At 38.4% G+C, this 11,196-nt stretch overlaps 1 protein-coding gene across 1 annotated transcript; it reads left to right on the top strand.

Annotated features, from left to right (window-relative positions):
* Positions 1-6,400: 6,400 nt before the first annotated feature.
* Positions 6,401-10,869, top strand: LOC105039132 (protein NRT1/ PTR FAMILY 6.4). The gene is made up of 5 exons (XM_010915149.3): positions 6,401-6,555; positions 6,650-6,761; positions 6,887-7,104; positions 7,557-8,104; positions 9,838-10,869. Exons 1-5 carry the CDS (start codon positions 6,553-6,555, stop codon positions 10,721-10,723), a joined length of 1,767 nt encoding a protein of 588 aa, XP_010913451.1. The 5' UTR covers positions 6,401-6,552; the 3' UTR covers positions 10,724-10,869.
* The last annotated feature ends 327 nt before the right edge of the window (positions 10,870-11,196 follow it).

Genomic DNA, 11,196 nt, shown 5'->3' with positions numbered 1-11,196 from the left:
AAAGTGGTTTTGTAAGGTAGTTTATATTTGCTTTTTGAGTGCATGTCAAGTATCTCAGATGGGAAGGCCGTGGCCAAGCATCCAAACCAAGAAAACAATGGAATAGATTTTAAGGAGATTCTCTTTTCATTTGAAGGCAACTTACTTATCCAACAGATTGAATAAAATTATGAAGCCGGTAGAAGTCCTCTCTACATCACAACATAGCCCTCCAATCAAGAGAGAGTATGTGTGGATCCGTCTCCGCATACGTGAGGTATTATCCGCTTTGACTCTTGACTATCTTTAGGTTTCAGTGGATCTTGATCATTTAGAGGAACCTCACGGTTTTGTCCTTTAAAAAGCGTTTCATATTGGGAGAGAAGGTTCTAATCCATATAAGTCATATTCCTTGTTGGTTCATAACCGATGTGAGATTAAAGAAATTTTCTCTACATCACAATATATATATATATATTGATCATTGATAGGTTTTGCGGCTAGGGTAGGATTCACACGTCAGGAAACGTGGGAAGCTCTTGATGGTTAATCCTTCCATTTTGGATCTGTTTAGGTATTCATGAGTATGACATAATCATGATCTCATGACTCGGAGAATGAAATAATTTTACAAGATGGTACAGGGAATAGTGGAATAAAAGCTAGATAATTATGACAGGGAATAGTATTAATAAAGCTGGATAACTAAGCTAACCTAACGAGGGGAATCATGCGAATGTTTCAGAGATGGAAAGAAAAAAAAAATTACCCCTAAAAAATGATTGGATGATTGAAGTCTCACAGATCATGGTATATTGTCAGTTTAGATTTTATCAGGAATACTAGACTGCTCCCCTTAACAAATGGAATGCACGATGCCTTGTTTGAAGGCTCTCCATTTAAAAATAACAACCGTATTCTATAAAAAAAAAAAAAAAAAAAAAAAAAAAAATGGAAAAAAGAGAAAAAAAATTGACGATCATATCTCTCTTTTCTGATTGTGAAATCGAGAAAGGGAGGCATTGCTGCCTGAAAAGAAATTAAGAAAGTTGAAGGTTAAGAATTTTTTTAGAAGTTATTTAGTTGTTAAAATGATAGGACATCTTATGGGATGTGTACCTAGTTTTTAAAGTTTATATATCAATCTAAACATAGAAGGCTAATTTAATTGGGAAACGTCGCTTCTACTCTACCTACAGAATATCAAATTTATTATACTCTTAAAATAAAACTAGAGAGTACGATTTTTATGGTGAACAATACTTTGCTCCAAGGTCACATTCCTTGCAAGCTTGGCAATCTCAGATTTTTTGGTTTGATTCTTAAATGCGGCACCTTAGAAAAATTTTTAAAAAAAAAATTGAAAATGAACAGACTTGTTCTATATATTCTTTTTCTCACACGGTGGTCCAAAGTCATTGGTGCGTGTATATCCACATTGCTTGCATCAGCTCATTGCATCAGAGTTGAAACGGACGACGGCTACATCTTTCCTAACACACAATATTCCTACCATGGATTTTTATTTTTAATAGCCTATTTGGATGCTTTGGATTTATAATCTTAAGATAAAATTCATAAGGGGATATAGATTTTGATCCTGTTGGATCATACATAAAATCCTGTTGGAAAAAAAAAAAATCCATGTAACTCATCATATCATATATTTGGATGATAAATAAGAATTTTCTCCCACTCTTTTCTTTCTCTACCCCTCCTCTCTATCCTTTCTGTTATCAAAATAATAAACTTATTATTATCAAACTCTATTGGGTTAGTCTACGACTTAGCAACATCCCCTAGTTCTAGACGAAAACCCAAACAAGCCCAGGAAAAACTCTGAGAATTTGGTATGGTCCAACAACAAGCTTGATGGCAACTAGCGGGGTGGCTATATTAATTTGACTTCTCTAGATGCTGAACCTTACAACTGGACCACTGCATGGTGCTTTCCAACTCTATTTTACTTCTAGAGAAGATGCCTCCATCTTTCTTTCTAATGTCCCACCTATTCTATGCTCTTGATGTGGTTGAGGTCTTAGATAGCTCTCACGTAGCGAAAAAAAGTTTTTATAATTAAGCCGACCACGGAAGAAATTATGATCAGATATGCTTCGAAAACGTCCATCAAAAGATAGGTAACCGCACATGCTTACGTGCACATGTTAAAATATTAAGAAAAAAAGAATGGATAAAACCTAAAGGTATTTGAATAGTTTAGATAAACATCACATAATTGTCCCTTCTTTGATGGATGTCTCAATATATGCATGTGGCAGAGGATGACGGCCCGACCATAATGCTTTCTATGGTTGGCCCGACTATAAAAAATTTTTCCCATATAGCGTACCAAAAATACAACTGGATGCAAACCCGGGCATTCTATCAATAACAGGCTCGTTTAGGTCGAAGAGAAAATTTTCTTTTTTCTTCTTCTCTGGTCAAATGCTTGTGATTTAAGCTGGAGATGGCAAACTCAGCTAGTTGAGTCAGCTCAGAATGGTCACATTTGCAAGATTAACCCATTCCAAACACAGACTGCCCTACCATAAAGTCAGGATTACCCTGTGGCTTGACTAGCTTGAAACATACACTGCAAAGAGAGTAATATATTTTGTGAAAATTTATATATAATGGATTCCCAAAAAGTGGCAATGAACTAACTGGAGAAGGCAAGACAAATCTCATGAATCTATCCCATTTGAAATCCAGATTAAGAACATTACTGTAACCTTGCCCAAAAAGGTTTAGGTCGGGTAGGTCATCTTACAGAGACAGATTTGGCACCTTGAGAATGAGCTATACCAACCCAACCTGTGATTGGACCGGTAGTTGTTGGTATTTTAGGTGGATCCAGCATAGATACTTATAGGTGGAGAAATACATAGATATACGTATGCAAGTTCAGCACGCTCAAAAGGGAGGAGAGGGCTCCAACAACTTCTTTTGACGTTGAGTGAGAATTTTTTTTTTTTTTTTTTTTTTTGATGTATAATGGATGTTGAAACGCATGGTTGGAGGGGCTCGGGTTGTATAAGAATGACCAATCGTCTCTCGCAATATCAACCACCGGATCTCTCTCTACATAAATTTCAAAGCACTTCAAACTTCTTCATTCATCCATCAATCTGTCTAGATCTCATAGTGACCATTGCACGATCCAATGGTGGATTCGTACGAAGGAATGGGAGTCTTTCTTTCGCAAGAAATACAACCTCAGTCCACATTAGAGTGGGTGTGACAGTAACAGGGATTCACCTGTTATCAATGAAAGCTTCCCTAAATGGCAACTAAATGTTGACATTATAATTTTTACTCAAAAAAAAAAAATGTTGACGTTACATTATAATTTTTCAGTGATCACACAAAAAAAGACGAACTAAGGACAAGATAGTAGTCCAGAACATTTTCCATCAAGTTCTGCACTGTGGCCCCCCACCTATCATCAAAGATTTTAAAACCATAGGTGAAATCTGGTTCATTACAGTTGGGGATTTTTCTGAACCAAGACTTATGGATGGATTTTGCTCAACAGAAAAATTTATGGATGGATGTGGATTTTAATTTTGTGGGGGACACAACAAGGTTGGATGGTCATCTTTTTACTTTTTGACGCTCATGCATCCATCATTTTCACAATGCTGGTAGGTTGGGTTAGATTCATGGTAGTCTATACCCAAACTAATTAGTTTGAGAAACATAATAAGAACATGAACTGAGATTCAGTGAACCCATCAATCAAGTGCACTACCACTACATTGCAAATAATGAAACTTCCCCCTTCCTATTTTCTATTCCTTCTCTTTTTGTGGTGAAATGATGTGGCTGTTTTTGAAGTGGAATATGCTTTGCACCGTGGCCAATTGGGTCAGAAAATAAATCTTATCTGATTTGGTGACTTATATTAATAAAAGGGCTGATATTGTTTTCTTCTTTTTGATCTGTGTATGGATTGTTCTAATCAAATACATCTCCATCTGGATTAGCTGGGGCATACATAGTGTTATTCAAATTTAATGGTTTTCAACTTTGGGGTCAACCAGTCAGCTTGATTAGAATATGACCCATTTGGCCACATCAATACTTTCTGATGGCATCCATGACTTATTTGTCTACATGCATCTAACTGATACATGACAGCTCTGTACATACATGGTGGACTTACTCTGGTGGAAATGGATTTGGAAGAAGTTCCTTCCAGTGAGAAGTACATGCTAAAAGCCTAAATGGATACGAAGGTAAATCTTCAACAAATATAAGTTTATGAGAACTGCATGTTAGCTTTTGATAAATTGCTAAATAGCCTAAATTGAGGAATTTTACCTTGCGAAGTTGAAAAGATCACACAAACCATCAACATTACTGTCGTTATGGACCCTTTGGAGAGAGAGGCTAGTGAAACACATGCTCGGGAGGACTTGAGACAAGCTAGTTTTTGCATGCTTGCAAATCTTGAGAGAGGAATGCTAGGGTTTTCCTCAAGAAAAAATCCTCTCCAAAATTGGCCAAAGTATTTTCTTTTTTTTTCTTAGGAATTACAAGGGCTCGATTAGATTGCTCAGTGGTCTAATGGTGTGCAACTACTAGTATTTTCTTTTTCCAAGAAAATGGGAAGAGAAGCCTTACCTGAATTCATTGAGGCAATGAAAGAATAAAAGTAGGGGATAAAACATCTAGTTGGCCATTATCACTAAAAAAGAAGCATTAGAAGTATGTTTGGTATAGAGTGATGACCTCAAGATCAAAGATTAGATGGATAGAGATGATGACCTTTAATCACTAAGATATAGCAAACGAAATACGATGATCTTAGATCATCAAGAATTGGATTGTCCTACTATAAGGATTACCAATGATCTAAGATATTTTTGGCGATCTCATTTGGGCCACTAAATGACACCTAGAAGTTGCATTCACAGCTCATTTAGTAATATCCTAATCTATTATAATAGAAAAGTAGAGGAGCAGAGGATATTATTGCCCAAAAGAGAGCCACTTAATTCTCTTAATTTTTATTTCCACGTGGATCTTTGAGTAGTAGTTCCATTGTCATAAGAAAGCCATTTCAATAATGAATGCCAATCCAAATTTTCTTCTTTTAGAATGCTTATGTGAAATTTGTCTTTCCTATCATAGCTTCTCACGAAAGGTCACATGAGGAGGGCCACACGCAGAGTAGTTCATATCGGACAAATGGCCCCTCCTCAACCTTGAATCCAACGGTGCTAAAAAAGCAATGCCATTGTAACTCAGAAAAATTATTCAAAACAAATCACTCAGGTGTCTTTTGCTTCACCAAATGGCACACGCCAATTCAAAGAGAGCAACGAGAATACACCACGCCAGCTGAGTGACTGAGTGATTTATTTGAGTTACTATAGCATTTCTGGTGCTAAAATTATCCTAGATTACCTTAATTTGGTCACCTTTTCAGGTAAGTTATATCACCTGCCAATCTTCCCCCCCAAAAGCAAAGATATCACCGGCCAAATAAACAACGCGTTTGAGCCGCAAATATCCAGAGTAGGTAGAGATTTAGTAGCCAGAGTCATTATCACCTAACATTAGCCAGTAATATTGAACTTCAAGCAACTTCAAAATTAATCTACATTCATCTATGATATGACTACTTGGCAATGGAGTTGGGAGCATCAATTCAACGTTTATTATGTGTCCCACAAGAATAATTCATCAGTGGTTCCAGTGTCAACATCTCAAGTCACAACTTCCATATATACGCTGTTTCAGTGAATTATTGCATGTAGTAAAACTCTTCTGACAATGAATCTTCTCCCCCTTTAGAATATGGAAGCTTGAGTTCATATGAAGGTAAAACATCACGAGGCATGCGTATGATTCACAATAGACATTGGATCTGATCCTGTAGACTATGCATTCGATCCATAGTATTATAGTAAAACGCTACGGAATTATCACTTATATGACATCTAATAGTGTATGATATAATGCAAAGAGTAACGCTACGGGATCTAAATTTGGTGGCCAACTGGATGTTAGTTTCTAGTGCGAAGCACCAATCGTATTGCGACACGTGGTCTCGTTCGGCCGCCTAATGCATCGCAAGTGGATCATCGCAAAAGTGGGTCCAATACACGCCTACCCACGGTACATGACAAGTTGTCGGGCATGCCGAATTTCTGGACTAAATTCTTCCCCATGGCTCCGACCTAGCGTGTGCGTGGCTTCCTCGGCGTAGTTTTGTCTGATATCCAGGACACGTGCAGCGCCGCCCTTCCGCTGGACCATGCAGTGTAGCTTTCGCCTACTGCCGTCCACTCAGCAGTCCCCGCATCCCACATCCACAAAATAATTGTCGAATCTGATCAGCCCTAAAGTTGTCCCATCACACCCTTCCACATATTTGGCACGGTAGGACAGGAGAGGACGTGGCCGATTAACTCACTTCCTCCTCCCTTCAATCATTTGTTTGCCTTTAAAACTCATACTCCTCTCCTTTCTCTACTTGATTAGCCATTCTCATTCTCCCCAGTGCTCCAAACTTTCCCCTCCACTATCCTCTTCCTGTTCTTCCTTTCCATCTAGAGCGAGACCATGGTAACTAACATGCACTCATAACCAAATTAACCATCTCTCATCTTCTTCTTAGTCTGTCTACTAAGAGCTGTTCCTCCCTTCTCTCTGTCGGCAGGTTTCTGCTGGAGCATACGCCGATGATGATAATAGCTCGGTGGTAGATTTTAATGGAAATCCTGTTGATAAATCCAAAACAGGAGGATGGCTTGGGGCTGGCCTCATTTTAGGTGCTCAATATTATCATGTTTGCATTCATATTTGTGTCTGTGAATGCTATTACTCTGATGCTCGGCAAGCTCAAGCACTATAGTTGTCAGCATTGAGAAAGATATTGGGATCTGCACTGTTTCAGGAACCGAACTGACGGAGAGGATATGTGTGATGGGGATCTCGATGAACTTGGTGACGTATTTGGTCGGAGATTTGCATCTCTCCACCTCGAGATCGGCAAACATTGTCACCAACTTCATGGGCACTCTTAACCTGCTAGCACTCCTCGGGGGCTTCCTGGCTGATGCCAAGCTTGGTCGTTACCTGACCGTTTCTATATTCTCCACCATCACCGCCATGGTAAGCCTCAAACATGCATTAAATAAAAAAAAAAATGTTGCTTTCTGTTTTGTGAGGTCATGGTTTTTGTCTAGATCAATATTTGAATATAAGTTGCATAAAAAAATAGTAAATATACTCCATAATACGGCTTCCAAATTCACGAAGAGCCCTTGATAGTGTATAAACCATTAAGATTTTCCACTCGTTGGCTGACCTGCTTTTATTTCCGCACGCTTTTGTTTACCTTTTAACTTCCCCTCACAAGATTGACCGGTAGCTAGACAGTAGAAAGTGACTGAAAATGAACAGATTTTACCTCCATGACCGTGGAGAACATTTATTTCTACTTTTAGACCAAATTACATGAAATTACCTTGTATGAAGATTAAAATATCATACAAATTAAGATCCAATATTATTTTATTCATCACACTGCATGCTAACATCCTTTCTTCCTATTTTTGCACCAGGGTGTCAGCTTATTAACAATCGCCACAGCTATGAGCAGCATGAGACCTCCAGCTTGCGACGACTTCCGAAGGGAGCACCACCAGTGCATTGCAGCAAGCGGCGGACAGCTCGCAATGCTGTTTGCATCCCTCTACACGGTAGCTCTGGGTGCCGGCGGCATAAAGGCCAACGTTGCAGGCTACGGCTCAGATCAGTTCGATATTCGCGACCCGAAGGAGGAGAAGGCCATGATCTTCTTCTTCAACCGCTTCTACTTGTGCATCAGCCTCGGCTCGCTCTTTTCTGTCACGGTCCTCGTGTACATCCAAGACAATGTTGGAAGAGGTTGGGGGTACGGCATATCGGCAGCCACCATGGTGATCGCGGTACTGGTTTTGCTCGCCGGCACGCCGCGCTACCGGTACAGAAGGCCGCAGGGGAGTCCGTTGACGGTGATATGGAGAGTGGCCTACTTGGCTTGGAAGAAGAGGAAGCTGCCCTATCCTGCCCAACCCAGCCAGCTAAATGACTACCACCAGGCCAAGGTTGCCCACACAGAGCAGTTCAGGTAAGACGAGACACAGAGACAAATCCCTCAGGTTCACATGCATGTAGGACTTGCTGATGTGTCCGGCCTCAGTTTTACTGTTAGCTTTCATTGGCCCGCTAGAATACAAATTTACACAAGTGATGCATGCCCCCTCCAACTTTCACTAAATTAAGATGCATGCCAAATGCCTTTTAAGATGGGAACTGATTTTTCCATGCAGTTAGCATGTATCTCAAGGCATGCATACCACCTTGATAGGGCAGAATTTGAAATCAATGCTTAGAAACTCTATGCTCTATCGACAGCAGAACTAACAATATGCATCTAATTGTAAAGGCATATGTTTGTTGTTTTTAATTTTTTTTTTTATTTTTTTAAAACAATTTTTTGACAAGAACATGTGTGCATGTGTGTTTCTTGAAATAGAATTGTCATTAAAAAAAAAAAAAAATCTGTTTAGAACTAAAATTAGAAAACCTGCTTAGATGCCCTGAAGACTCAATTTATTTCTTGCCTGAAATGAGCACAGAATTATAGTATTAATTGAGATAATACTAACTTATTGGGCTTAACTAAAGTTTTTAGGCAGAAAATTTCAGAAACCATCCTATTGTTTGAAACTTTGAATGACACATCACACACTAAATCAGATGCTTGTGCCCTGTTTCTGTGCATAAATTAGTAAAAATTCTCTGAAAACAATGCTGGATCATGTTAGACACTGTATGACCCTGCATCTAGATTGCTGATCACAAAATAAATAGCAAGTGCTTGTGGGGTGTAAAGATCTTTCTGACTAGAGCAATTAGGATATGATACGTGGTTCTTTGATTAGACTAAAGCAAACAACTTTGTCTGCCAGTATTTATATTTATTTATATTCACCGCCCGCTTGTGCCAAAAAAAGATGCTTAGGTTGAGGCTTGTGCAAGGCACGTGACTATTCAATGGACGACCTATGTTGTCGCATGTGGCCACACTTTGAGACTTGAGGGATTTGTGTTTTCATATTAGAGACGTGTGTAAAATATCGACATCCTTATCCACACATTATGATACCAAAGACCTTAAGAAACCAAGTAGCCAACCAACCCATGAACTCCTTCCACCATCCTCTCGTTTCTTTGATTCTTCGAGATTTCTCCACCTCATTCCACCCTTTTCTACTTTCCAAATTTGAAATGGATGTCTATATCTCAAAATGTCGAAATCTGATCCGCCATCTTTGTATTCTCTAAATAGATGCATACTGTAAGCGTACCCTAAGTTGTTGGAATGGGTTGGAGATAATCTATTGCTAACTATGTATAGCAATCAAATTGTAAGAATTTTCATGAATAGTGATCAAATTGTAAGAATTTTCGTGACTAGGATGTGCCTATGTGCTATTTTTCATGACTAACAATTAAATTGTAAGAATTTCTGTGACCAGGATATGCCATATATGCTAATTCATAGATTTATGTTACATAGGAAAGATTCGGTTTTAAAAGTTCAAATCTATAGATGTTCATGAAGGCATGCTGCGTGTACTGTACAAGTTTTGACAAGTACCAAACTAGCTAGCATGAGACTGTTGAGAATTTAGAGCTTAGTCTAGAAGGGATTAATTGCACATGTACCCTGCGATATCTTCTAAAAGTCTTACTCAAATCATTCAACAGAGTTCTTATTTTTATTTTAAGGTGTGACTAAAGTATATAAAGTTTTAAGGCATTGATGAAAACACTTAATAATTTATATCTGTGCAGGTGCCTCGACAAAGCTGCAATCTTAACTGACAAGCCCACCTCCAATGAGGAAGGTAGCAATGGTAGGATTGGAGACGATAACATGATGTCAACTGTTACCCAAGTAGAAGAGGTGAAAATGATCCTAAAGTTGCTTCCCATTTGGTCCACCTGCATCCTCTTCTGGACCGTGTATTCCCAAATGACCACCTTTTCTGTTGAGCAAGCTACGTACATGAATCGCCATATTGGTTCTTTCGTATTCCCATCGGGTTCTTTATCATTTTTCCTCTTCATCACCATCCTCCTTGTCACCTCACTTAACGAGAAGTTGCTTGTCCCCTTTGCACGGAAGTTTACTCATAATGTTCAAGGAATTACAAGTCTCCAGAGGGTAGCTATAGGCCTCATATTCTCCATGCTCGCCATGGTTGCCTCTGCAGTTGTTGAGAAGAAGAGAAGGGATTTCTCAGTTCATCATGATACCAGAATAAGTGTCTTTTGGCTCGTTCCTCAATTCTTCTTGGTGGGAGCTGGCGAGGCTTTTGCATATGTTGGACAGCTTGAATTCTTCATCAGAGAAGCTCCTGAAAGAATGAAGTCCATGAGCACTGGTCTCTTTCTCACCACTTTGTCAATGGGCTTCTTCTTAAGTAGCTTGCTTGTTTCTTTGGTTAACAAGGCTACAAATGGTGGGTGGATCAAGAACGATCTAGATAAAGGGAGACTGGACTATTTTTATTGGATGCTAGCAGTGTTAGGTGTATTAAATTTCATTGTCTTTTTGGTAATTGCTAGTCACCACGAGTACAAAGTGCAAAACTTCAGCTCGGAGAATCAAGCTAAGGAGCTTGATGAGTGGAGAGATGAAAATGTTGATGAGATCATAAAAGGAATTGACGTATAGCAAATGGTCAAATATAGGTGCAAAAGTCATATACGTATTTTGTTTGAAGCCAAAACTGCTCATGGAATGTATTTTCTTCGCTTTGTATCTTTCTTATTTACATTTGTCAGGCATATCTCTAAGTTATGGAGATGGATTTTAACATATTCTCCATGCCTTTGTGATGTATTTATTGAATTATATAATTTAAACAACTTTTACTTAAGTCAATCTCTCAAACAAAAATACCAATAACTATTTTTGAGAGAAATACCAGTAACTATTGCATAGAAAAATAATGTAGAATTTTATAATCTGATAGTCACATATATTCAAATATCACTAGTGTTTTTTTTTTTTTTTTTTTCTAAAATCTAGTGATCGTATAATTGTATGATGATGCAAATATTATCTATAAATACATAGTGGTTGAAGACAATTAGAGAAAAAATGAAATGATTTTTTTTTGCTTGCTAAAATTAGCAACAAGAAAA

This window comes from Elaeis guineensis, chromosome 1 (genome assembly GCF_000442705.2).
Source record: "Elaeis guineensis isolate ETL-2024a chromosome 1, EG11, whole genome shotgun sequence".
Classification (NCBI taxonomy): domain Eukaryota; kingdom Viridiplantae; phylum Streptophyta; class Magnoliopsida; order Arecales; family Arecaceae; genus Elaeis; species Elaeis guineensis.
Note: the sequence above shows the minus strand (reverse complement) of the source record. Positions and strands in the feature narration are given on the sequence as shown.